We start from the raw sequence: 23,282 nt of genomic DNA, 5'->3' as shown, positions 1-23,282 counted from the left end.
CGATCAAAAGTCTGGCTGTACTTCACAGCAAAAGATGCAAACTCAGCAGCCTGCAACAAGTGCTTTAAGCTGATACTGTCAAAGGAGGTAACACCTCAAATCTGATGAAACACCTGGCGACGCATAGCGTTTTTTTTTAAAGCCAAGAAATGCGCCGTGTTTGATAGCTTGCTGCGAGACCTCACACCGTGCACACTACTGCGGGTGTGGTGCCTGTTATCGGACCCGGAGTTAGCAACATCCCCCAAAAACCCGAAGAGTAGAGTCCTGGCCCCTAGCCCTGTCAGCGTAGCAGAAATGATGACGGATGATGATGGCAGCAGCAGCCGTTCTCCTCTGCGTGAGTAGCTTCATGTTGTTCGTGTGTAATTAACGTTGAGTACGCTAACCACATTATTACATTAATGCATGTAAGGTGAACTAGCAAACAGCGTCGTAGTTACATGCGGCTGTCTTCTTGTTTGATGGCAGATACTCCCTTCACCCTGGCCAAAAAGGCTAAAATGACCAAAGAAAAAGTGGAAAACAGTTAAACATGAGAGGTTTTAGGACCAATTTTGTGTTCTCCATTCTTTAAGCACCGGTTTGAGCACCGTTTAAGCACCGGCACCGTTTCAAAAGTACCGGTTTGGCACCGGTATCAGATAAAACCTAAATGATACCCATCCCTAGTCATGAGGTCATACAGCAAGGAAGCCACAGACCTCCATACAAGATTGCATCTTTGCAACAAAAGCAGTCACCTCCTGTTGGCCATTAGAAACAAAATTTATGTCTTCCACAATGGCATCACCTTTCAGACCCAGAAGGCAAGTCTACCTTTTATATGCAGCCTGTGGGCATCCATATTGTTATATTATGCAGTACGTTACAATTACAGGAAGCCAGGCTAACTCATTAAACATATTGGCCAAAAGATTTTTTTGGTTGCAGTTGTATTTAGGTAAAGTTATTATCAATGAATCAATGAATATCAATGAACTGCTGATAGTCAGGGTACATTCTCATAGTTGTCCTCTTCATCACTAGTTTCTTCTTCTTCATCATTATCTACACCAAGCGAGGGTGGGGATACATTCTCATAGTTGTCCTCTTCATCACTAGTTTCTTCTTCATCATCATTATCTACACCTGGTGGTGGTGGTGGTGATACATACAGCGAGGGTGGGGATACCTTCTCATAGTTGTCTTCTTCATCACTAGTTGCATCATCTTCATCTTCTCTGTGATCACTTACACTCACACAGGCCTTCCTGGCCTTCATGCAATTGGGGCCTGCTTTCTTGTAATCATGATCATCATTACACACTGGCTCCTCATAGTCACTGCTTCCCTCTTCATCCACTCCTGCAGCTCCCCCTTTCATTTTTACATCCATTAGATCAACATTCACATAGTCCTCATCGTCTTCATCACCCTCATTGTCTCCCCACTGGTAAGCATTCCCGACTTGATCAACAACTGAAACACAAGGGAAAACAATGTCAATATGTAGTCAAACAATCTGATGAATAATTGCCTAAAATTTGAGAGCACACACTTTGACTGTGGATGAGAGCTACAGGCTCCTTGGCTCGTTGTTTTCTTCTCCTGAGGAGAACCACTAACAGCAGCAGCAGGAGCAGCAGCAGGATTCCAACAGCTACCGATGACAGCAGCGGCATCAAAGACACTAGAAGGACAGCATTCGATCAGTTTGATCAAAAACTTCCCTGGTGTAATGAATTACTTCTTAGTTAAGTTGCTAATCTAGAGCAGTGTGCCGCGGCACAGAGGTGTGCTGTGAGAGATCGTCAGGTTTCCCGTGGGAAATTATTTAATTTCAATTAATTGGTCCAAAAATAAAATTTACTAATTACTGCAAATAATAAAATCATTGTTGGACATCTGTCCTTTCAATGCAGTGATTCGTAGAGTAATTACTCTTTCATGTCAGTGGGTGGCAGTGAATGAAGGAGTGAATGAAGCCTTTTTTTGTCACTTGCAGTTGCCTGCAGTGAAATTGGACCCCTTCCAACCATACATACATTACACAAACATTCCAGAGGATGGTGGAGTCAAAGAGGAGGTACTGCCTCCAGAAGGAGATGGTGGTTAATAAAAGATTAGATTATAGCCAATCTACAACACATGCATTTCAAAGTTTAGATATGCAAGAGAGCATACCTACCACGAACACAGTGGAGACTGTCAGAAAACAACTACAAGAAGACAGCTCCTTGGAAGACAGAACCAACTTCACCCCCAACCAGATTTGCACACTGTTAGACCTCTGCCTTACCACCACATATTTTAAATACAACAACAGTTTTTACAGACAAAAACATGGATGTGCCATGGGCTCCCCGGTGTCACCTATTGTAGCCAACCTTCATATGGTGGAAAGAAAGGCTCTTGGCTCTTTTAAAGGGAGAGTATCTAGCCGCTGGTACAGATATGCGGACGGCACCTGGGTCAAAATCGAGACCCAAGAAGTAGAATCCTTCACTGTTCACATCAACACTGTGGATAAAAACATAAGGTTCACCAGGGAAGACACAAAGGATAACTGTTTGCCATTCCTGGACTGTGCCGTGCACATTGACGGGAATGGAAACCTCAACATTGAAGTTTACCAGAAGCCCACACACACGGACCAGTACCTCCTCTTTGACTTCCACCACCCTCTAGAACACAAACTTGGAGTAATCAGGACCCTACAACACCGGGCAAAAAATGTTCCCTCTAAGCCTGAAGGAAAAAAGCGGGAACACGCACATGTAAAGGAGGCTCTTAAAACATGTGGTTATCAGCAACGAGGCACAGAAAAGAAGATCAGACACCAACTCTTGAGGATCAGAAAGACAAACGCAACAACCTTGTCATCCCCTATTTTGCCAGTTTATCAGAAAAACTCAGGAGAGTCTTCTCCAAGCATGACATCCCAGTGTACTTCAGACCCAGCCACACACTCAGACAAAAACTGGTTCATCCCAAAGACAGAACTCCTAAACACAAACTTAGCAACATAGTATATGCTGCACAGGGTAGTGAATAATGCTCAGACCTGTACATTGGAGAGACCAAATAGCCATTTAATAAACGCATGGCACAACATAGAAGACCCACCTCAACGGGACAAGACTCAGCTGTCCATCTGCATCTAAAGGACAAAGGTCAGTCTTTTAGGACACCAATGTTCACATTTTGGACACAGAAGACAGATGGTATGAAAGAGGAGTGAAAGAAGCCATCTATGTGTACTGTGAATGTCCATCTTTGAACACAGGCGGTGGTTTACAACACCAACTTTCTGCCATCTATAATCCAGTTTTGAGATCCCTTCCAAGACGCCTTAATGCCCACTCACCTCCTGGGCTGTCTGACCTCAGGAAATCACATGATAGAGTGGGGCTAGGTTTCACAGCAGGTTCATCCAAAACCTTGACTGATTGTGACCTACACCTGTTTTCACACCTTAACTTGTGCGATTAGGTAGAGGATCAACAGGGGGTTCATGACCCCCTTGGGGGACACTCACCAAGGAATTAAATCTGGGACTCTCCACCATTTGACTCTTAGTGTCATGGTCCTGGGTCGATGACCCAGTGTTTTAAGTTTTGTATCATTATTGAATTTTGATTTTGTCATAGTTTATCTTTTCTAGTCTTTTGGTTCCTGTGTTCTATGGTCTGCTGTATTCCCTAGTCAAGTCCGCGTCTGTTATGTAGGTAGGGGAGGAGCTGAACAGGCTCTGCCGCATAATGGATCGCATCATCGGGTGTGCGGATCTAAGAGTGGTTTCCACGGGATTGGCGGCTGTGGACGCCATTTTGTCGCGGGAGCCACGGTTGCGGCAGTTCCCCCACCTCATCGAGGCGTTCGACTCCCTGGGCCCCCTTAAGGAGGAGCTTCGTGCCCGTGCGCTGGCCCAGAGGGTCCTGAACGCCGCCTCAGCACCCACAACTCCGCCCTGTAAATGGGTGTCGTCGCCGCTGCCTCGCGAGTCAGAGGCTGTGAGAGTTGGAACGCTGAGGCCCACTTCCACTCTGCCATCGTCTCATCTCTCTCATCGGCTCCCTCGTCTCCGCCACAGTCAAGTTGCACTGACCAGCACACGGAGACGGTGGAGGCCATAGATTTTGGTGACGATGAGCGGCAGCAGGTGTTACGGGCGTATCGGGAGGAAGAGCTCCGTTGGAAGCCTTGGCTCATTCCCGAGGAGGAGCTCCCACCTGTCACCCTGCTTCGGACCGGCCGCTCACCCTCACCCCCTCGCGAGGACTTCTCGTCTCCGGCCGCCTGTCTGGCAAGGATGTGGGCAGAGGAAGAAGACCCGATACCAACAGTTAACGCCGCTGCATTCGCGGCCGCCCCTAAGAGGAGGTGTCGCTCTACACAGCACTCAGAGGTTAGTGACAATGTTCTGTTGCCACTGAATCGCCCTGGATGTAATGAGGGAGAGGGGCTTGGAAAGACAATTAACGTCTCGGAGATAGAGACTCAATTTACCTGTACTGTTAACTCTGTCACCCCCCCATGCACCTCGTCACAGTCTGTTTTCCCGGGGGTCAGTGAAGAAGCTGCCTTTTCCATGCCTCTGACTACTAATGTTGAAGGTGTTAATCTTGTGCCCACGTTTTGTATTGACAATAAAGCTAAAATTTCTGATGTTGGGCATGCTATTTTTGGGGAAGACACACTGCCATCACAGAACTGTGAAACTGACACTGCCAAACCGGCCATAGACTCTTCGGTCCTGAGAATCAAACCAAGTGATGTACTGTTAAACCCTGTTATTATGAATGGGCAGGCTGAGGGAGACATTAGTGAAACAGAATGTGGTGATGATTCTGCACACCCAGGACATGCGTCTTTCACTAAGAAGGCTTCTTTTAAGACTGTTACGGCACCTGGGGCCTTATTAAAGACTGTGTCTCAGCCCCTGCTGTCCATTAATTACAAATCATGTGAGAAAGCTTCTGATCTGACCAGTAGTAAGACTGTCCATGTTTCTCACTCTGCTGATGGTTTGACCAGAGTGAGTGCTTTGGAGCCCGACATCAGCAACTGCTTTTCTACACCAGTCCATCGGGGCTGGACAATTATTAAGGGTCTGCCAGGTTTTCCTATGTCTGAGAATGGCATTGTAATTTCTGTTAATACAAAACTGAAGGACTGTTTAAGTTATGCTTCCGCTTTATCTAATGACAAGGTTGAATTTGGTGTTTCCAAGACTGTCGGGGGGGAGAGCCATGCTAGTCGTTACAAACCAGCTAGCCCTTTAACTGCACCCCTGGGCCAGGACCTTTTGACTGCAGTTAATGAACTGGCCGATCTAAAGACAATTCAGCCGGATTGCTCAGAGCCAGTCCACTATGTTTTCTGTGCAAAGCAAAGTCCAAGTGCATTCCACTCACTAGCTTTCTACAGTCATTCGGTGTGTGTGGTTGAACTCCTCCATAACTTAGTCTCGCCAAAGGGTGGCTTAGACTCCAATAGGTGTACTTATTTCCCATGTGACTGCCAAATTATTGTGTTAAAATCATCTGTACACAGTCCTGGTTGTTTTATGTGGGTTCAAGAATCAAGTCTTGGCCTTAAGAATCATGCTTCCAGGGCCAATCACTTGTGTCACTGAGCCAACTTATTTCAGGTCTGAAATGTTGTTTAAATCATGCTCCAAGACGGAAGGTGTGTTTAGCTCTCCAAGAAGAGCAACTGAGGACAATTTGAACTGTGTTAAGGACTTAGAGAATTTAAGGTCTTTGTCTGTCGTTGCTCCTCTGCTAACACCTCACAAAGTTAATGTTCGGAACTTTGTGCTCACTCCCAGGGGGGCTGTGGCGCTGCCTGACCTCTCACCCGCGTCTGATCTCCAGGTGGAGGCAGTGGTCACCCAGCCAGCACCTGCGCTAGTTTCGGCCACTAGGGTCAGGGCAGCCATAAGTCAGCCATCTCCTGCACCTGCATCTACACCTCAGGTGGGAGTGGCTGCCGTCCGGTTTGTTCCTGCACCCAGGTTATGCCAGTCAGTACGCAGTACGCAGCTGAGCTCCGCACCCGTCTTAAGCACTCGGGTGGGAGCGGTTGTCGCTCTGCAGGTGCCTGCACCAGCTCATGTTTCCATTGGAGGTTCAAGAGAATCATCACCGCCACGACAGCCTCCTATTCAGCCGAGCAGTTAGCAGCTCAGCTCCCTGTCCAGTTAGCAGCTCAGCTCCCCTCCCTGTCCAGTTAGCAGCTCAGCTCCCTTTCCAGTTAGCAGCTCAGCTCAGTGTTCTGCCAGGGGCCTCCATAACTGCTCGTCCTGCATCTGCTGCTGGATGCCCGGGTGTGCCAACCCGGCACCCTGCAGCATCCACGCCGCTTCATGTTTCATCAGCTGGAGGGCCCGAGGAGCCCATCCAGCCCCACGCCTCATCAGCTGGAGGGCCCGAGGAGCTTGTCCAGCCCCACGCCTCGTCAGCTGGAGGGCCCAAGGAGCCCGTCCAGCCTCCTGTCACGTCAGCTGGCGAACCCAGCCAGCGTCACGCTTCGTCAGATGAAGGGCCCAAGGAGCCCATTCAGCCTCATGCCTCGTCAACTGGGGGTTCTGGAGAACCCAGCCAGCCTCATACTTTGTCAGCTGGAGGGCCCGAGGAGCCCGTCCAGCGTCCTGCCTCGTTGGCTGGAGGGCCCGAGGGGCCCGTCCAGCCACCTGCCTCGTCCGGTCCTGCCAAGCCACATCCACAACTGCACCGTCACCGGCCACTTTCCAGGCCGTCAGCTGGACATCATTGCCGCCGTGGGCGGCCTCCTGAACTGCGCCGCCGCCGCCTTCCGCGCGGCCGGCCTCCTGCTATAAGATGGCATGGACTGTTGTGTTGCCGACCTCCGGGCCGGCCCCCTGATATAAGATGGCATGGACTGTTGAGTTGTCAACCTCCAGGCCGGCCCCCTGAGCTATGTTTGAACTGTTGTCATGAGCTCCAGTGTTTTCTGTTGACTGCTTTTGTTTCCCCTTTTAGGTTCCTTTTTAGTTTTTGTCCCTTTTTAGCTCTCGTTTAGTTTAGTTCATGTACTCCAGCCTCAAATAAAGGCTCGCCTTTTGTTTAAAGTTAATTTTGTCTGCTCATCTGTGTCCACACCCGGGACCTCCAAACACTCTCCACACGGTCAGCCACTGCGGACGGTGACACTTAGAACTGAAGAAGCTTCTCGAATGAGAGGTGAAACGTCTTCAAGCAACTTAAAGAAGTCCAGATGCTTTTCTTTCCAAACTTAATTAGTCTACGGACATTAGTTGACATTCCCAACTATTGACTAATGTGCGTTTTGTGGAAGGAGACTCCATCAGAGAAAACTTTGTATTTTGCAAGGCACTGCCAGATAAAAAACGAGACAGGAAATTTTTTGGGTTACATCCAAATATCTTGACCAAAGAGGGTGGGAAACCTGCATGAGTATCTGCACTGATGGAGCAGCAGCCATGGTTGGATGCACCAAAGGTTTCGTTAGCAGAGTGAAAGCGATAAACCCAGATGTTATTGTTACGCACTGTTTTCTGCACTGCAAGGCGCTCATTGCCAAGACTTTACCAGCAGACCAAGCTCCTGTATTGGATGATGTCGTGCACATGGTAAACCTTGTCAAGACAAGACCTCTGAAAAGCCGCATACTTGCATCTCTGTGCGAGGAAATGGGAGTGGAGCATAAAGCCTTATTGCTCCACACAGAGGTCCGATGGTTGTCCCGCAGCAAAGTACTGGCCCGTGTATATGAGCTGTGGGAAGAGCTAAACGTGTTTTTGAGTGATGAGAGGTACAATGATGCAAAGCTGCTTACAAGTGATGATTGGTGTGCAAGGCTGGCTTACATGGCAGATATACTTCAGCATGTCAATGAACTGAACACACGAATGCAAAGCCGAGATGAAAACCTGCTCACAAGCACAGATAAAATAAATGTATTTTGTTCAAAGGTCCACCTCTGGCAACAACATCTGAAAAATGCCAACCTTTGCATGTTCCCACTCGCTCAGAAATGGCAAGGAGATGCTGAAACTGCCACACTGTGTGAAATAATAGTTAAACATTTGAAAATGCTCGAGAAGAAGTTGTTCATTTATTTCCCCTCTGTCTCCACTGAATGCCTTGACTGGGGAGGGGCCCATATAGCTCAGCAGCAGTTTTTGGAAAGGATATGACTTTGCAAGAGCAGGAGGAACTAACTGAATTGACACAAGACTGTGGTGTAAAGCTAAGCTTTGCTGATCTATCTTTGGACAGTTTTTGGTTGACTGCTGCCAAGGAGTTCCCCATTCTGGCAAACAGAGCCATTTTGACATTGCTCCCATTTTCCACAACGTATCTATGTGAGCTAAGCTTTTCGAGCATGGCTGCTATAAATACTAAAAACAGAGAGAGAGGAAGAGCTGTTGAGGAAGAGCTTTGTGTATGGGGAAAAAAATGCTTAGATGTTTTTGTTACAAAACCTGTAAAAAAAAAAAAAAAAAAAAAAAAAAAAGCCGAACATAAGCAAATCTTTGAAATGTATAGAACTTTTGTTGAAAAAATTGAGGTCATCTACTAATCAGAAGATTGATGGTTCGATCACTGGCTGCTCCAGTCTGGGTGAGGCAAGTTGTATAAAGTGCTTTGAGTGCTCAGAGCAGAAAAGCGGTATATAAGAAACAGTCCATTTACCAATTATTATACACTACCGGTCAAAAGTTTTAGAACACCCCAATGTTTCTAGTTATTTATTGCAACTCAAGTCATTCAAGTCCAATGAATAGCTTGAAATGGTACAAGCCACTTGTGAGTTGTCAGTTCACCACTTGTGAACTGACAACTCAGACAGGAAGAGGTCTGAAAGACCCAAAGCCACCACTGAATCAGAGAACAAGTTTCTGAGAGTTAACAGCTTGTGTGATATTCAGCTCACAGGACAACAGCTTCAAGCACAGCTTAATAGTGGTCATAGAAAGCAAGTCTCAATTTCAACTGTAAAGAGAAGACTTTAAGCTGCAGGTTTGGCAGGACGATTTGCAGCAAGAAAGCCATTGCTAAGACGTCAGATTAAGACAAAGAGGCTTGCCTGGGCCATGAAACACCGCCATTGGACTACTGAAGACAGGAAGAAGGTATTGTGGACTGATGAATCAAAATTTTAAATCTTCGGTTCATCATGTAGAATGCCATCAAGTAGGCGAAAGGATGTGGCATCATCTGTCAAACATGGAGGAGGAAGTGTGATGGTCTGAGGCTGTTTTGCTGGATCCAGGGTCGGTGACTTGTACAGAGTGATGAACTAAAACGGCTGCCACAGCATTCTGCAGTGCCATGCAATACTCTCTGGTATGTGCCTAGTTGGTCAGGGGTTCATCCTACAGCAAGATATTGACCTAAAACACAAGTCCAAACTATGCCAGAACTACCTCAGGAAAAAGAACAAGATGATGGCTTGTTCAGACACAGACTTAAACCCCATCAAGCTGCTTTGGGATGAACTGGACAGAAGAGTGAAAGCAAAGCAACCTACAAGTGCCACATTTATGGGAACTTCTGCAACAGATATGGGAAGAACTTTGTGAAGAATATTTGATTTCTGTTGTAGAAAAACTCCCACGGGTGTGTTCAGCTGTTATATCTGCCAGAAGTCTACTTTGATGAGTCAAATGTTTAGAATACATTTTGGTCTATAAATTGGTTCCATGATTTCTTTTCTAACTTCAGTTGCTTATTTGTACTATGCTTTCATTTCAGAGTGCAATGAGACATAAAAAAATTTTTTACCAGGAGTGTATATCTATATATGAGCATAACTGCTGTTTGGCAGCAGTTTTTTTTCTTTTTTTGGCAACATCAAGGTTTAAGTTCCTGTTTCTGTTCAATTCTATTTTTATTCCAGCCTTTGCACCTATTTCTACTCCTTATTCTCTTTCTAGTCTTAATTGCAAACATACAAAGGGAGAATACACAGATATTAAGCCTGAGAGAAATTAGGTGGTCATGATATGGTTTTGTTAATAAAACATAAATTCAACACTGTACTTACATTTAATGATGACACTAGTCGGTGCTGTTGCAGCAGATCTGAATGTCCGTGTGGACACTGTGACCTCATACACACAGCTGTAGTTGCCCTGATGTTCATACTCAGCTACAGGGAAACTAAAGGAGGCTGAGTTGTTGACTGCTGGCTCTGTGAGGTTGGAGCCAGAGAAGCTGAGAATAAAATGTCCACTGGAAAATGTGGAGTTAATGGAACAGGTGAGGATGAAGCTGTAACCCTTGGTGATTTGTGCACCTTCAGGACCCCAGACAAGTCCTGCATTAGGAGACGTCAAGGAGATGCTGGGCCTCTGCAGTCTCACTGTGTGAAAGCAAACTGGGATTAAAAACATATCATTCTCTCTACCTTTTAATTCTGGACTTGTTTAAACTCTAGAATCAAAAGCAGAAGGAAGGATTTTTGGGGGCACTTAAGGGAACCTGAATCAAACTCAACACATTTCATCACTTACTAACTTATAAGTATTTGGTGTTATTTTTCACACATTCAGCAGTTATTGAGCAACATTAGAAGTTTCTTGTTACATAGTAAATGAAAGTCCATGCTTATCTGCCAAGAAAAATGGCAGATTAGGGTAAAAGACTGAAAGCTGAGGCACACAACGAAGAATGCTGCTGGTAAAGTTTCTGGGCTGCCTTTCCTCATAACAGCCATCCCTCAAGATTTTCTCCATTTAAAGCAATGCATTATCAGGGATTGTAACATCCAGTCCTTTTACTGAATCTTTTAGCCCTCAACGTAGCATTTAGCTCTTTAGCTGCTAAATGTTCCACTATATGTAATAGTTTGTTTCAAGTAGTGTGTGTTTACTCCTCAGTACTGTGAGCTTTGAGAGCATTTTCTCTGGATACCGAAAAATCCACAATGAAAGTGGGATTCTGTTCATAACGCTTTTTTGCGTTTGTTAGTGCTTTTTTTTTGTAAATAGCTATTAAAACAAGTTTGAGCTATGACTGAAACATATAATAAATAAGGTAACACTATAAGTTTTTCACAATTTATGAAACAACTTATTATCTGTATTAAAAATGATAATTTCTCATTTTGTTTGAAAAAATGCTTCTTACATGTATTTGCTTTATTACCTGTCACAGAGAGCCTACCAGAGTCACTTGGTGGGGAGTTAAATTCAAGACCTGAGCCCATTTTCTGATACTGACACTGGTACAATCCCTCGTTATCAAAGTTCACTTTAAGGATATTGAATGTTGCAGAGTTTGTACTAGAAGTTTGGGTCCTTATGAATGAATCTGATGTTTTCTTCAGAATGAACGATCCACCCAAAACCTGAGTGGAGATTGAACAAGTGATTGCAATGTTCTGACCCCAGGTGACCTCACCAACGGGATTCATGGCGATATGGGGTTTCGGGAAATTCACTGAAAAAACAAACAAAACAAATGAACAAACCAAAAAACAGGATAATACTGATTTAATATGTTGCTGGTTTAATGACACTTTTAGCTTTTGATTGTTGGAGCTGTCGAGCTCAGGAAATTGTTTTGTTTTCTTACCGTTAACAGAGAGTCTGACAGCATCACTGAGGGAGGATGAAAAGTTTTGATCTGAAATGGTTTTCTGATACTGACACTGGTACGAGCCGTTATGATCTAAGTCCACTTTGTGGATACTAAAGGTAGCAGATGTGGAACTTGATGATGCAGTCTGGCTGAAAGTGCCTGAGGTCTTCTTGAGGATGAAAGTTCCACCAAAGAACTCAGATAAGATCGAACAAGTAATGGTGACATCTTCACCCCAGGCAACCTTATCTCTATTCAGAGAGATCCTGGGCTTTGGAAGGCTCACTGAAAAACACAGTTCAGCATAATGTTAGTTTAGATAAATAGAAGTTTATGCATTTAAATAGCAAATCTTTGTAACTTTATAACTTTACAACCCACTACCACCCCAGCTCTTCCCCATCCTCCATCTGACTTAATTTCATGTCTGTTAGCAGTAATCGTTCTGTACAGAACATGCCCCACTCTCCCTGCCTTTGTCATTGCTAACTAACTTTTCTCATAAATACCAGGGGTAGCTGTAGCTCAGGAGGTAGAGTAGGCCATCTCCTAACTGGAAGGTTGGTAGTTTGATTCTTGGCTGCTCGAGTCTCCAATCTCCATGCCTTCTTTTGGCAAGATAGCAAACTCCAAGTTCCTCTCTAAACCATTTCTCATTGTGTGAATCAGTGAATGAGGCATGCTGTATAAAGCACTTTGAGTGCTCGAGTAGAGTAGAAAAGCACTATATAAAAGTCAGTCCATTTAGCTGCCAGGCCATTTCTGAGCTTTAATGAGGCCTTCTCCAAACTGCTGGTCTGTACCCTGGCCCACATCAAATTATGTTATTCATTCATATTTGGTGTTGTGGTCCTTGCTACTGAACCATAGTTGGAAATAACAGCAGTTATCTGATTATTGTAGCCCTGACTGAAAAGAAATTGAGACACTGCATTGTGTGTTGAAGCTTTGTTGTAAGTTGTACTTAGTTGTACTGCTAAATTCCCCAATTATCACACACATCTAACATTTGTTTAACGACATCCATCCTTGAAGTAAATAAAAATAAATAAAAATAATGAATGAAATGATTGTTTTGTTTTCGGTTTTTTGTGTTCACTGTTTATTTGAAGTGATCATTCATTAGAAAAAACACTGCAGCTCATCATTGATGATGACTACATGATTACTACTATAGATTTCTTAGAGATGCTCGTTTTCATGGACTGAAACAGTACTGTAAGAGTAGCAGCAGGATTTCATGGTCACCAGGGAGACCAGCAAAATCAAATACATATTTTTTATTAAGAAAACTAAATAAAAGCAGATTCTATCCATGTAACTTACCCATAAGGCATTTATGGCATGTCATAAAAAAATCTTGCTCCCACCCACCCTCTTCATTTCTGTGTGAATGTGCTTGACTAATCATGCTTATCTGTTTGGGTTCCATTTTTTTGGTTTTATTTTCCTTTTGTTTTTTGTTTTCAGCCTATGAAGTGTTGATCACGAGAATGAGATCATAAATCCTGAGGATATATAAGTCTTGCATAATTTAACTTACATTTAGGTAAGTACTGTAGGGTTGGAATGGCTGGTTTGAATTCAATTCAATTCAATTCAATTTTATTTATATAGCGCCAAATCACAACAAAAGTCGCCTCAAGGCGCTTTATATTGTACAGTAGATAGCACAATAATAAATACAGAGTAACATTTGATTTCAGAACCTTGTTAGTTCCTGGATATGTCTGGAATCATGACTTTCTCTGTGTGCAGCCAGGCAACAAGAAACACATGAAAAACATGAACTGTTTGATTTCACCCAGTGTCAGCTAAACACTGTACAGACTTAAGACACAAAAGATGTCTTGAGTGTCTAATGCAGGGGTATCAAACTCATTTTACATCGCGGGCCACATATAGACCACCTTGATCTTAAGCAGGCCGGACCAGTGAAACTCTGCTTTCTGTCACTGTGTAAAGAAGTTACATATTTAACAGTTTTTAAAAGTTGTGACAAAGAAAGAAATCTGTCAGCATGACTCTTTGAAGAGTCTTTATAAGAACTTTTCCTATTTTCAGAAAGCGAAATCTGTTTACCTGCTCGTTAATCATTTGCTGTTTGCTGGTTGTTGAAATGGTTTCGTAAACTTTTAGCTGAGATTCTGATGTTTCTGTGGATGCTACACGTTTGTATATTTAACAGATCTGGTGGTACATCCTGTTAAACCATATGTTCTCCCTCTCACATTTGATACTGGAGGCATTTGGATTCAATGGATTAATTGTTAATTGCTTAATTACATTGTGGCCATAAGGAAGGTTTTATCAGTAGGAAAAGCTGTAAAACATATGAAAATATAATTAAAAGTCCAAAATTTATGCTTGTTTGTGGTGAGCAGCAGATGAAACAACTTAAGAACTATAAATGACTTCAAGTTTTCTAGTCTGTCTTTGCATGTGGCCAAATGGTGTGCCCATCCAAATAAAGTTGTGTCCCTGCTTGCATGAATTCTCAGCAGGGCTGAAGATTCGCCTCCCGCAGGCCATTAATAACTGACAAATGAAATTATTATTGTTTCACTTGTTTGACACCCGAGGTCTAATAACTTATTGGCAAGAAAATGCATTTATCATCATTTTATATTAAAAAAATCTTTGTGCTAAAAATATCATAATCCAAAACAAACTGAATAACACGATGTTGTCATGCAGACATCAGCACTAATAATCAGTATATATTGCTGATGTTCTTGATCTTTTTACTAAACATGCCGACATCAGCCTGTTTAATAGAAACAGGCTGATGTCATCATATTGTAATAAAAACAGGATGTTATTAGCATGTTCTCATAGGGAACATCTTAAAACACTAAAACAGGTTTTCGTATAGTTCTTGCCCTTCGGAGGAGTTGGGTCTCCGCGTGCTCTTGTTTCTCAGTGATTTCTATTCTCGTGGTGCATCCTCTCTTAGGTTTTCCACCTCCAAAAATCACTTTAACCCCTTTGTTCAAGTTAGAGCTTATTCAAGCGAATTAGTTCAGTTGATAAGCACCGCTGTTAATGTGTTTTCTAAATGCAAATAACTGAACAGGCATGCGGTCCATAGCAGGAAACCAAGAGGGAAGTTGCTGCATGAAGATTACTGAGAAAAAACAGCACCATACTGCAACTATAAATATCAAGTATTGTGGGTGTAAGATCATGTGGTACCGTATTTGGGCATGGATGCTCTATATCAAAGAAAGGAAACTGATGTTGATAAAGATATCTTCAGCCATTCTGACACAAGCACCGATTTTTTTTTTAACTTGTCTTATCACACACTCATGAAAACACAAATATCTGACACAGAGATCAGAACTTAGAAAGGGGCTGGCATATTTTAAGACTGGCTAAGTGCGATGACAGTACAGTGCTAGAACGTGGCCATTATGTAAGCAATCAGATGATTGACCAGTTGGGGCACAAAGTCTTGCAAATATGTTTGTTTGAAGTTATTGCTGCTAAAGGAGGAACAGCTGCTTATTTTAAACAATGATTGTGTTTACTGTCCACCACTGAGAATGCTTAATGTGTGTGCTTAATAAAGAAAGAGTTCAAAATGTATTGTTTATTATTTTGGCACATTTTTATCTATGTTTCGATAAGAGTATAACAAACACTTCTTACCTGAACAGATGACACCAGCATCCTCACCATGTCCACAGTTGTGTGTCTCAAATCCTCTGTGCTGGCAGTCACTTAGGGAACTTTCACTTCCTGAACAGCTCACATCATCGAGCAAGATTTTTCCAGCTCCTTGACCAAAAAAAGCAGACCCAGTGGCATACAGGCCTGTTCCACAGTCTAACTGTCTGCAGACCACTTCAGCATCAATTAAGTCCCAGTCATCATCACACACCGTTCCCCAGTTACCACTGTGGTAGATTTCAACTCTTCCGGAGCACTGAGTTGACCCAGCTAATCTGATCTGAGAACCTAGTCACAGAAAACAGACAATTACTACTACTTACTTGTCATTTGTTCATGACAGGGACTGGCTTTACTACATTTGGCAGAAGTAGTGATGTGATGAAAGTTGCATAAATTGGATCATGCAAATATTTTGAGAAACTAAAGTCATGGGAAAGACAATAGAGCATAGAGCGCTGTTAGCACAGGAGATCATACTCTTACCAGCTATCTTTTTTCTTCCATTTATAGTTAACTGGAGAAAACTTTACACTTTTTACTGTGTTTTGTTTTAAGTTCATGTGGAAATGAGGTCCTTTCTAAATATCTGGAAGCTTTACACACTACAGATAGCAAATATTGCGGTATATAGACTTTCACTGGTTTCAGTTTCTTTTTTTATTTTGTTGGCATTATTGAGTCGTTTCTTCTTCTTTTTTTTTTAAATCTCTTTCATTGTTTTTAGCTATAAAGTGTATAAAATCAGGCTTAGCATGAAGCGCGGACAAACATATTTGTAAAGGATTTATACAAAAAATATGAATGGGAATAAAACCAGAAAGTCTGCTGTATGTTGTTGTGCTTGAAGTGAAGATTTCCGTCTGAGCTTCACATTAGAAAATCTACTTTGAGAGCATTTTCCTTAGAAACACATTTATTTATAATCTTAAATCTTAAAACATGTATTAGCATAATCTCAGTAATGACTTACTAGGTAATTCATGGCATCATATTATATTACAGCCTTTCTGAAATGTTTGTATATGATTCACTGTGCATAAAAATACACATCTGCCTATATGCAATAGAGGATGTCTACTTTTTGGTAATACTGAATCTAAAAATGACCTGTGCATGAAAAAACTGGCCTTTGGCTTAAAACAAGTATTTCAGCCCTCAGTTTGACTAAATGATAACCTTTCACCTAGTGCTCCATAATAATTTGCCACCCAATTATTAATCGGTTATTGTTGATATTGAACTTTAATTATTGTAATTACATTTAATAAAATAAATATCAATACACAATAGTTTATATAAAGTGGTCTAGGAAAAAAACCTTATCTAGAAGTTGTTTCACCTGAACAGATGACACCAGCATCTTCACCATGGTTACAGTCATGTGTCCCAAATCCTCTGTGCTGGCACTCAGTTAGGGAACTTTCACTTCCTGAACAGCCCACATCATCAAGCCAGATTTGTCCACTTCCTTGACCGAAGTGAGCAGACTGAGTGGCCTCCACTGCTTTCCGACAGCCCAGCTGTCTACAGACCACCGAAGCATCTTTTAAGTCCCAGCCATCATCACAGACTGTTCCCCAGGAGCCACTGTGATAGATTTCAACTCTTCCAGAGCACTGAGTGGACTCTGACCCAACTAGTCTGATCTGACCTATCGGGCACATAATATAAACTATATTTAATACTTTTCCTAAAGGTGAAAAGAATTTTTAAAAAATTCACACACAAGAACAGACTGACCTGCAGCAGGTGAAGTGAAGGCCAAGAGGCAAGAAACTTTTGGAGGGAACAAAATGACATTGATTATTGTGTAAAGTAAGCACATACATCTGTAGTCATTTATCTAAAGTGATCAATATTTGCACTGAAAGCTAAACCTCAAAGACCAAAACTGTCTCTCTACAAAAGCATTATAAAAGTATGTCTTACCGAAGGTCAAAAACTGAAGCACTGTCTGCTGTCTGCACCCCATGACTGAAAAAAGAGGCTGCTTCGTGTCATTTATGGGAACCAGATGACAGTAAACTCAACAAAAAACTACAGTGTACAAAAAACACTTCACATTTGGTTTATCCTCCCAAAACACTTCCTGTTTCGTTTTGATTTTTTAAATTTTTTTTACTTCATCCACAGGGCTTTGACACGAGCAGCTCTAAAGACTGGAGCTCACCACATCATTAAAAGTTCAGTTTAAAAAAAAATAAATAAATAAAAAATGCTCGAGTAATCTAGTGACTCTCAGATATTACATATTGATTCATTATAAGCAAATTTGCACCAAACCCTACAATCATCCACAGAAACACACACACACTGTCTCCATCTGGTGGTTAAAAAGTAATATTGACACAGATGATACTTTCTTGAGGTTAAGTGCTAATAATTTTAGGGAACTCCTAAATTAGCCTAAAAGTATTAGCAAGGACTCACAGTTTAACATTTGGGAACATGATCTGAATGAGGAAGGAAGTCAATCCTTTTATTGTGGCAGTCGGAAGAAATGCAACCAGAGAATTGTCTCTGTTTAGACATGTCGCAATTTTAAGTCTTAACAAATTTTAGGAATATTTCTGTGGACTAAATTGGAAGCCACACTTTAAACTTTAAAATATGGGCCTAAAATTGATGATCTGAAACATTAAAGTGTCACAAATATGCACAAAAAAAGCTAAAGAAGAGAAATCATGAAGGAGGAAAATTGCTTTTCGCAGCAGTGTGTGTGATACACCAACAAAAACACAGGGTCACACAGAATAAACTCATCCAAGATTTTTAGTAGATGCACCCATGTCATCAATTTGAACAATCTACTGTGCCTTGTTCTCCAGTTATCATATTCACAACATTGGCTGTCCATGTCACCAAACACACCAACTCGAGGTGACGACAATATGTACGCCTGTCTGACATATAATGTTCTACATGGACTTGCCCCCAGATCCTTTAAATGAATTTATTAATCAAGACAGATTGCAGAGTTGGCACTAAGGTCATCCCTAGAGTAGTAAGGTGTTTTATAGGCATTTGGACAAACTGTTTTTGTTGTGTATTCACAAGTTTTTGTTTATTTCAAAGTTTTCTATGACCTGCCCTGGGACTGCAGTTAGTTAGGCTACGTTCACACTGCAGGTCTTAATGCTCAATTCCGATTTTTTGATCAAATCCGATTTTTTTGTCTGCTTGTTCACACTACAAATAAAATGCGACATCAAACGCACTCTAGTGTGAACGCTCAAAGCGGCCCGCATGCGCAAAAGAAGATGTCAAACACAACTCGCTCTGTTTAGACCCAGAGCAAACAATATTGTTTGACTGATTGCCCTTAATATAAAGACTTCGGACTTTATGTTTCCAAATTTTTGCTTTAAGTTATTTTGTTATTTACATAATAATGCAAATAACCTAATAATGATCCTTTTTGCTGTTTTAGAGGAGCGGTGCTTCAAAGGATAGTTGCAGATTTCTGTCAGAATCTGCAGATTATACAGTACAAATAAAATGTTCATACTGTCTTCCCAACAGTTTCACTGACATCTACACTGGATGGCCAGGAAGCGTTCGTGATGTCTTCTCGGGCGCTTCTCCGGCGCTGATAATTGGCGTCTGTCTTGTGTCAGTGACGTAAAAGACGGATTTAATGCGACATGACCGTTCAAACAGCAGTCGCTTTCTAAAACATCGGCTATGTATCGGATTCAGTACCACATACGAAAGTGACCCAGATTGGATTTGAAAATATCGGATTTGTGCCGTTCACACTGTCATACCATGATCGGATATGGGTCGCATAGGGTCAAAAAAATCGGATTTGATGCGCTTTCGCCTGCAGTGTGAACGTAGCCTTAGATTAGTAGTTTTGGTATAATCTAGCATGTTTACACTTTATGTTTGGTATATTGATGTTGACATCAACGTGCTGTTCCTGTAAAATGTATAAAAAGAAGAAAAAAATCCTGTAGTCAGGAAGGAGTGAAATAATTAATAATGACAATAATGAGCCGGTTTGAAAAATCTGAGGAGTAGAAAGTCGAGATCTTTGTGTGAAATTGGAGGAATAAAAAGTAGCAAAGTGTCAGAAAAGGGCTCAAGTAGAGAAAGGAAACTTTTGCTTTTGATAAAGATGACAGTGTGGAGGACGTTCTGCGAACCTTCCTACGTAGTTTCGGGTTATCTCCGTCCTCTGTGTCTTCGGTGGCGGCCCCTCCTTTTCCTCCCACCGTCCTCTGCAGCTGTTCCAGCTGTTACTGCTCCCGTGAAGTTTCATTGTGTTAACCGGTGTTAAAGGCGTGCAAAGCTCACTATTACTAATTCATACATAAACAACATGCAGTGTAACTGAATCTGTTAAAAGTCATTTACAGCAGTAGATCACTTAGTTTCTCACCTTGCTTATCCGTGTTTATTTTTTTGCGGTAGAGACAGCCACGTCTGCCTGGTAAAAGCAGCCTGCTAATCGTCAACACTTCAGCTCCTCCCCCGGACCCTGCTGCTGACAGCGCAGTGGGAATCACACTCCTAACTACACAGAGCGATATCCATTCTTCCCGAATCACTCTCCATACCACTACCTCTAACTATGAATAATATCTCACATAATAACCTCTATCAGGAAGTCATAATTAAGGAAAATGCTTTCAAAGATCAAATGCGATAAATTTAATTAAACATTGGTTAAAACATCCCTGTTTAATGAATGTTTATACATGCCCTATCAGCGTAAACATTTCAGGCCTTTAGACAGCTATCAGCTACAGTGTAGTAATATCAAAATCTAAACTAACTTATGCCATAATATAACTGTGGAATGATATAAATCAATAAACAGTGAAAGAATGTCCACTGAAGTTTCTTCTGCACTTTAGATAATTGTAAAAAAAACCTTTTTCTCTAACAAATTTCACTGTTGAGTACATCAGTCTGTGTTTTAGATCCTCTGTGAGCGACCCGAGTTTGGAGAAACAGTGGCGCAAAGATGGTGCTCAGAACAAAAATGACACTTACCCACAGTCACCCTGTGATGAACTAACAAACAAGCTTTGTAAAGTGTGAAAACTGAGAAACAATTGCTGCAGTTTTTCATAAAATGCACTGCTGTTCTTACTGTTTTTGGTGTGGTGATGCCAGCATCTGTCATGTGCTATGTAATAGTGATAAACAAAAGGTGAGCTTTGTATTTAGGCTGAAAGACCAAATAAAAAGGCAAAACGTAAAGTATCAAAGGAAAATAAACAATTAACTACAGAACACAAACACACACACACACACGGCAGCATGCCAGGGTGATAAGGGAAGTGCAGAGAGGGGAAGCAAAACTAAACATAATCCACACAAGATAATGTACTATCAAAATAAAACTGGAAGTAATTAATACAAAAACCAGGATGTCTTAGTTCTGCAAGCTTGACACAGACAAAAGCATAAACAGACATAAAAGCCTGACTCAACATGGGAGACACTAAAAGCCAAAATACAGAGATGAGACTGAGAGGACAGGAAGGAAACGTTAACGGGAACTAAAAAAACCTAAAGTAATATGGAGGGAGAACAATACAGAATTTATTTTATTAATCAACACGTTACACACATATGACCACAAAACACTGTAGTAGCAATAATATAACTGTGTGTAATATATTATAAAGGTATCATTACCTACTGTTTAATACTTCTGCAATTTGTTCTTGTACTGTGTGTGTGTGTGTGTGTGTGTGTGTGTGTGTGTGTGTGTGTGTGTGTGTATAATGATACAAGGGGTAGAGATACTGAGAGGGACTGATAGTAGCCACTACTCGTTACTATTTCCTAAAATATCCTTTATCAGATTTGAAGAGCTGAATTAAGACTAGTTTTATGCATGATATGGACTACTTTATCACAATGTGGTCTCACTATTTAAGTTAAAATAGTGAGACCACACAGATTGGTAGTTATGTAGCACTTGTTTATTCTATTTCAGCATCCGAATCACTTACTAAAACAAGCCTCACTAACCCACACACACACACACACACACACACACACACACACCCCTGTAGATATATTTGGGGTTCAAAATCTTGCTAAAGGAACTCTGTGATGCAAACTGCAGGAAGCAGGGTTTAAACCACTGAGCTTCCAATTAGAAGACCTGAGTCACAGTCATCATAGGTAAAGCAGGGGAACTTGGTATAGCTAAGGACCAGTGGGAGATGAAGTTGTGAATGCTGTTGGTTTTCCTAAATGTCAGCAATAGTAAAGTTTTTGTGTACTATCTGTGAGTGCTATAATATCAGAATGTAATTCCCAGAATGTTTGTTATTTGATATGTATGAAGCTTCAAAAGCATATTAAGGATCTAATCACACCAGCTGATTTTAAGTCCGGCTGAAGTGATGAAATCGTCTGAGGTCTTTCTCTGTTCCCCCAGCCTCTTCCTCCTCATCAGTTCCTCCTTCTGCTCTGAAAACAAACATCTCTGTGTTCTCCTTTTGCTTTGAATTCTGCCTTGTGGTGACCTGGAGAGACACAAATGCCTGTTTCCACTGTGCTCCTATTCTTTTCTTTCAGGTAAATATGCATTCATTTACTCTGATGAGCAGTACCTTGTAGTAGAAATGAAGGCCAACGTTTGCCAGCAGCAGAATCAGTGGCAGGAAAACATATCTCAGGACTGAATTTACTGGATCTGTTTGAAGGACATTTATAAAATCAGTACAACAAAAAAAGATGTTTAAATAAACATGTAAAATGGGCATGTATCTTCTAAGTCATATATATTAACATAAACAAAGTATAAGACAACAGGCTGCCAGCTGGAACACTGATAGGAGGAGGTTAGGCTGTTACCTGGTGTACATAAAAGAACACCAGGCTGATTCAGTAGTGGCTGAAAGCAGACTCCACTCTTAACCACTGAAAAGGCTCAGAGTGATACGTAACAGTGGTTCGATTGTTCACTTCCTAGAGTCTACTTACATGTAATGATCAGTTCTGCCTCCAGAGAGGTGAATTTCCTTGACAGGATTGCTGTTGCTTCATACACACAGCTGTAGTTGCCCTGGTGTTCATACTCAGCTACAGGGAAACTAAAGAAAGCTGAGTTGTTGACAGCTTGCGTGATGTGTGTGTTGTTGGATCCCGAGAAGATGAGAATGAAACTGCCTGGAGTAGAGCTGAAATTCATGAGGCAGGTGAAGACAACCTTTGGTGATCTCTGCACCTTCAGGACCCCAGACCAGACCTCCGCTTGGAGATGTCAGAGAGATGCTGGGTTTCTGCAGGGATTCTAGACATTAGAATGGAAAATAAGGTGAAATAATGTAAAAATAACATTTTTTGCCTGATATTAAGCTAATGTGGTCAGTTTTTGCTAGCCTGACCAATACATTTGATCTGCTACATCACTAACATCTAGTCAATTTTTAAAATAAAAAAAAATCTTAACAAAAAGTTTTTGTTTTTTTTTAAACTGACATATAAAGAAAACAAACTTGCTTTTAATACATGAACCTTATTTGTTCAATGACAAATGGATTTGGCTTTTATTCACTGTTTGGCTAGATTTAGGCATCAAAGCTATTGGGACCTTATCGTGGACCTACTTATCAAAGGTAAAAAGATTCCAAGAAAATATTTGGGTTAAACAAACCCTTTCACAACACTGAATTGTAACTTTAAAACTGAGGGCCCTAATCAAGTAAATAATAATCAGCTTGTACTGTGATTTTAATACATAAAAGTACTGACTTAGAGCTTGACAATAGAAGAAATATATAAAATAAAATAAATTACCACCCAAACGCTGAAGGGAATTAAATCCAACTCTGAGACTTAATCATTTGTTAATCTCTGTCTTGTGTTGAAAAGAGATGAACACGTCATACCTCGGTACTGCAGGGATTTAGTTTAGTTTTGGTTTTTTTTTTGCTTTCATTTCTGGTTTTCCAAAAAAGCTTGCTTTCAGTGGAAATGAAAGTTTTCTAAAGTCTCAACCACTTTATATATAGCTCCTTTTTTCTGTTGCTAGTAGTCAGAGTAGTATTTTCCCTCACTGGAAACATTTTCCTG

The 23,282-nt window shown here is 41.5% G+C and overlaps 1 protein-coding gene across 1 annotated transcript; it reads right to left on the bottom strand.

Annotated features, from left to right (window-relative positions):
* Positions 1-558: 558 nt before the first annotated feature.
* LOC120439822 (deleted in malignant brain tumors 1 protein-like) lies at positions 559-19,691 on the bottom strand. Its single transcript, XM_039611069.1, has 10 exons — positions 19,621-19,691; positions 17,166-17,210; positions 16,977-17,012; positions 16,576-16,887; positions 15,213-15,521; positions 11,553-11,843; positions 11,124-11,417; positions 10,021-10,338; positions 1,541-1,672; positions 559-1,461 (listed from the first exon to the last, which is right to left on the bottom strand). The coding sequence occupies exons 2-10, from the start codon at positions 17,206-17,208 to the stop codon at positions 992-994; spliced, it is 2,205 nt and encodes a 734-aa protein (XP_039467003.1). The 5' UTR covers positions 17,209-17,210; positions 19,621-19,691; the 3' UTR covers positions 559-991.
* Between the last annotated feature and the right edge of the window lie 3,591 nt (positions 19,692-23,282).

Source organism: Oreochromis aureus, linkage group 4, assembly GCF_013358895.1.
Source record: "Oreochromis aureus strain Israel breed Guangdong linkage group 4, ZZ_aureus, whole genome shotgun sequence".
NCBI lineage: Eukaryota > Metazoa > Chordata > Actinopteri > Cichliformes > Cichlidae > Oreochromis > Oreochromis aureus.
Note: the sequence above shows the minus strand (reverse complement) of the source record. Positions and strands in the feature narration are given on the sequence as shown.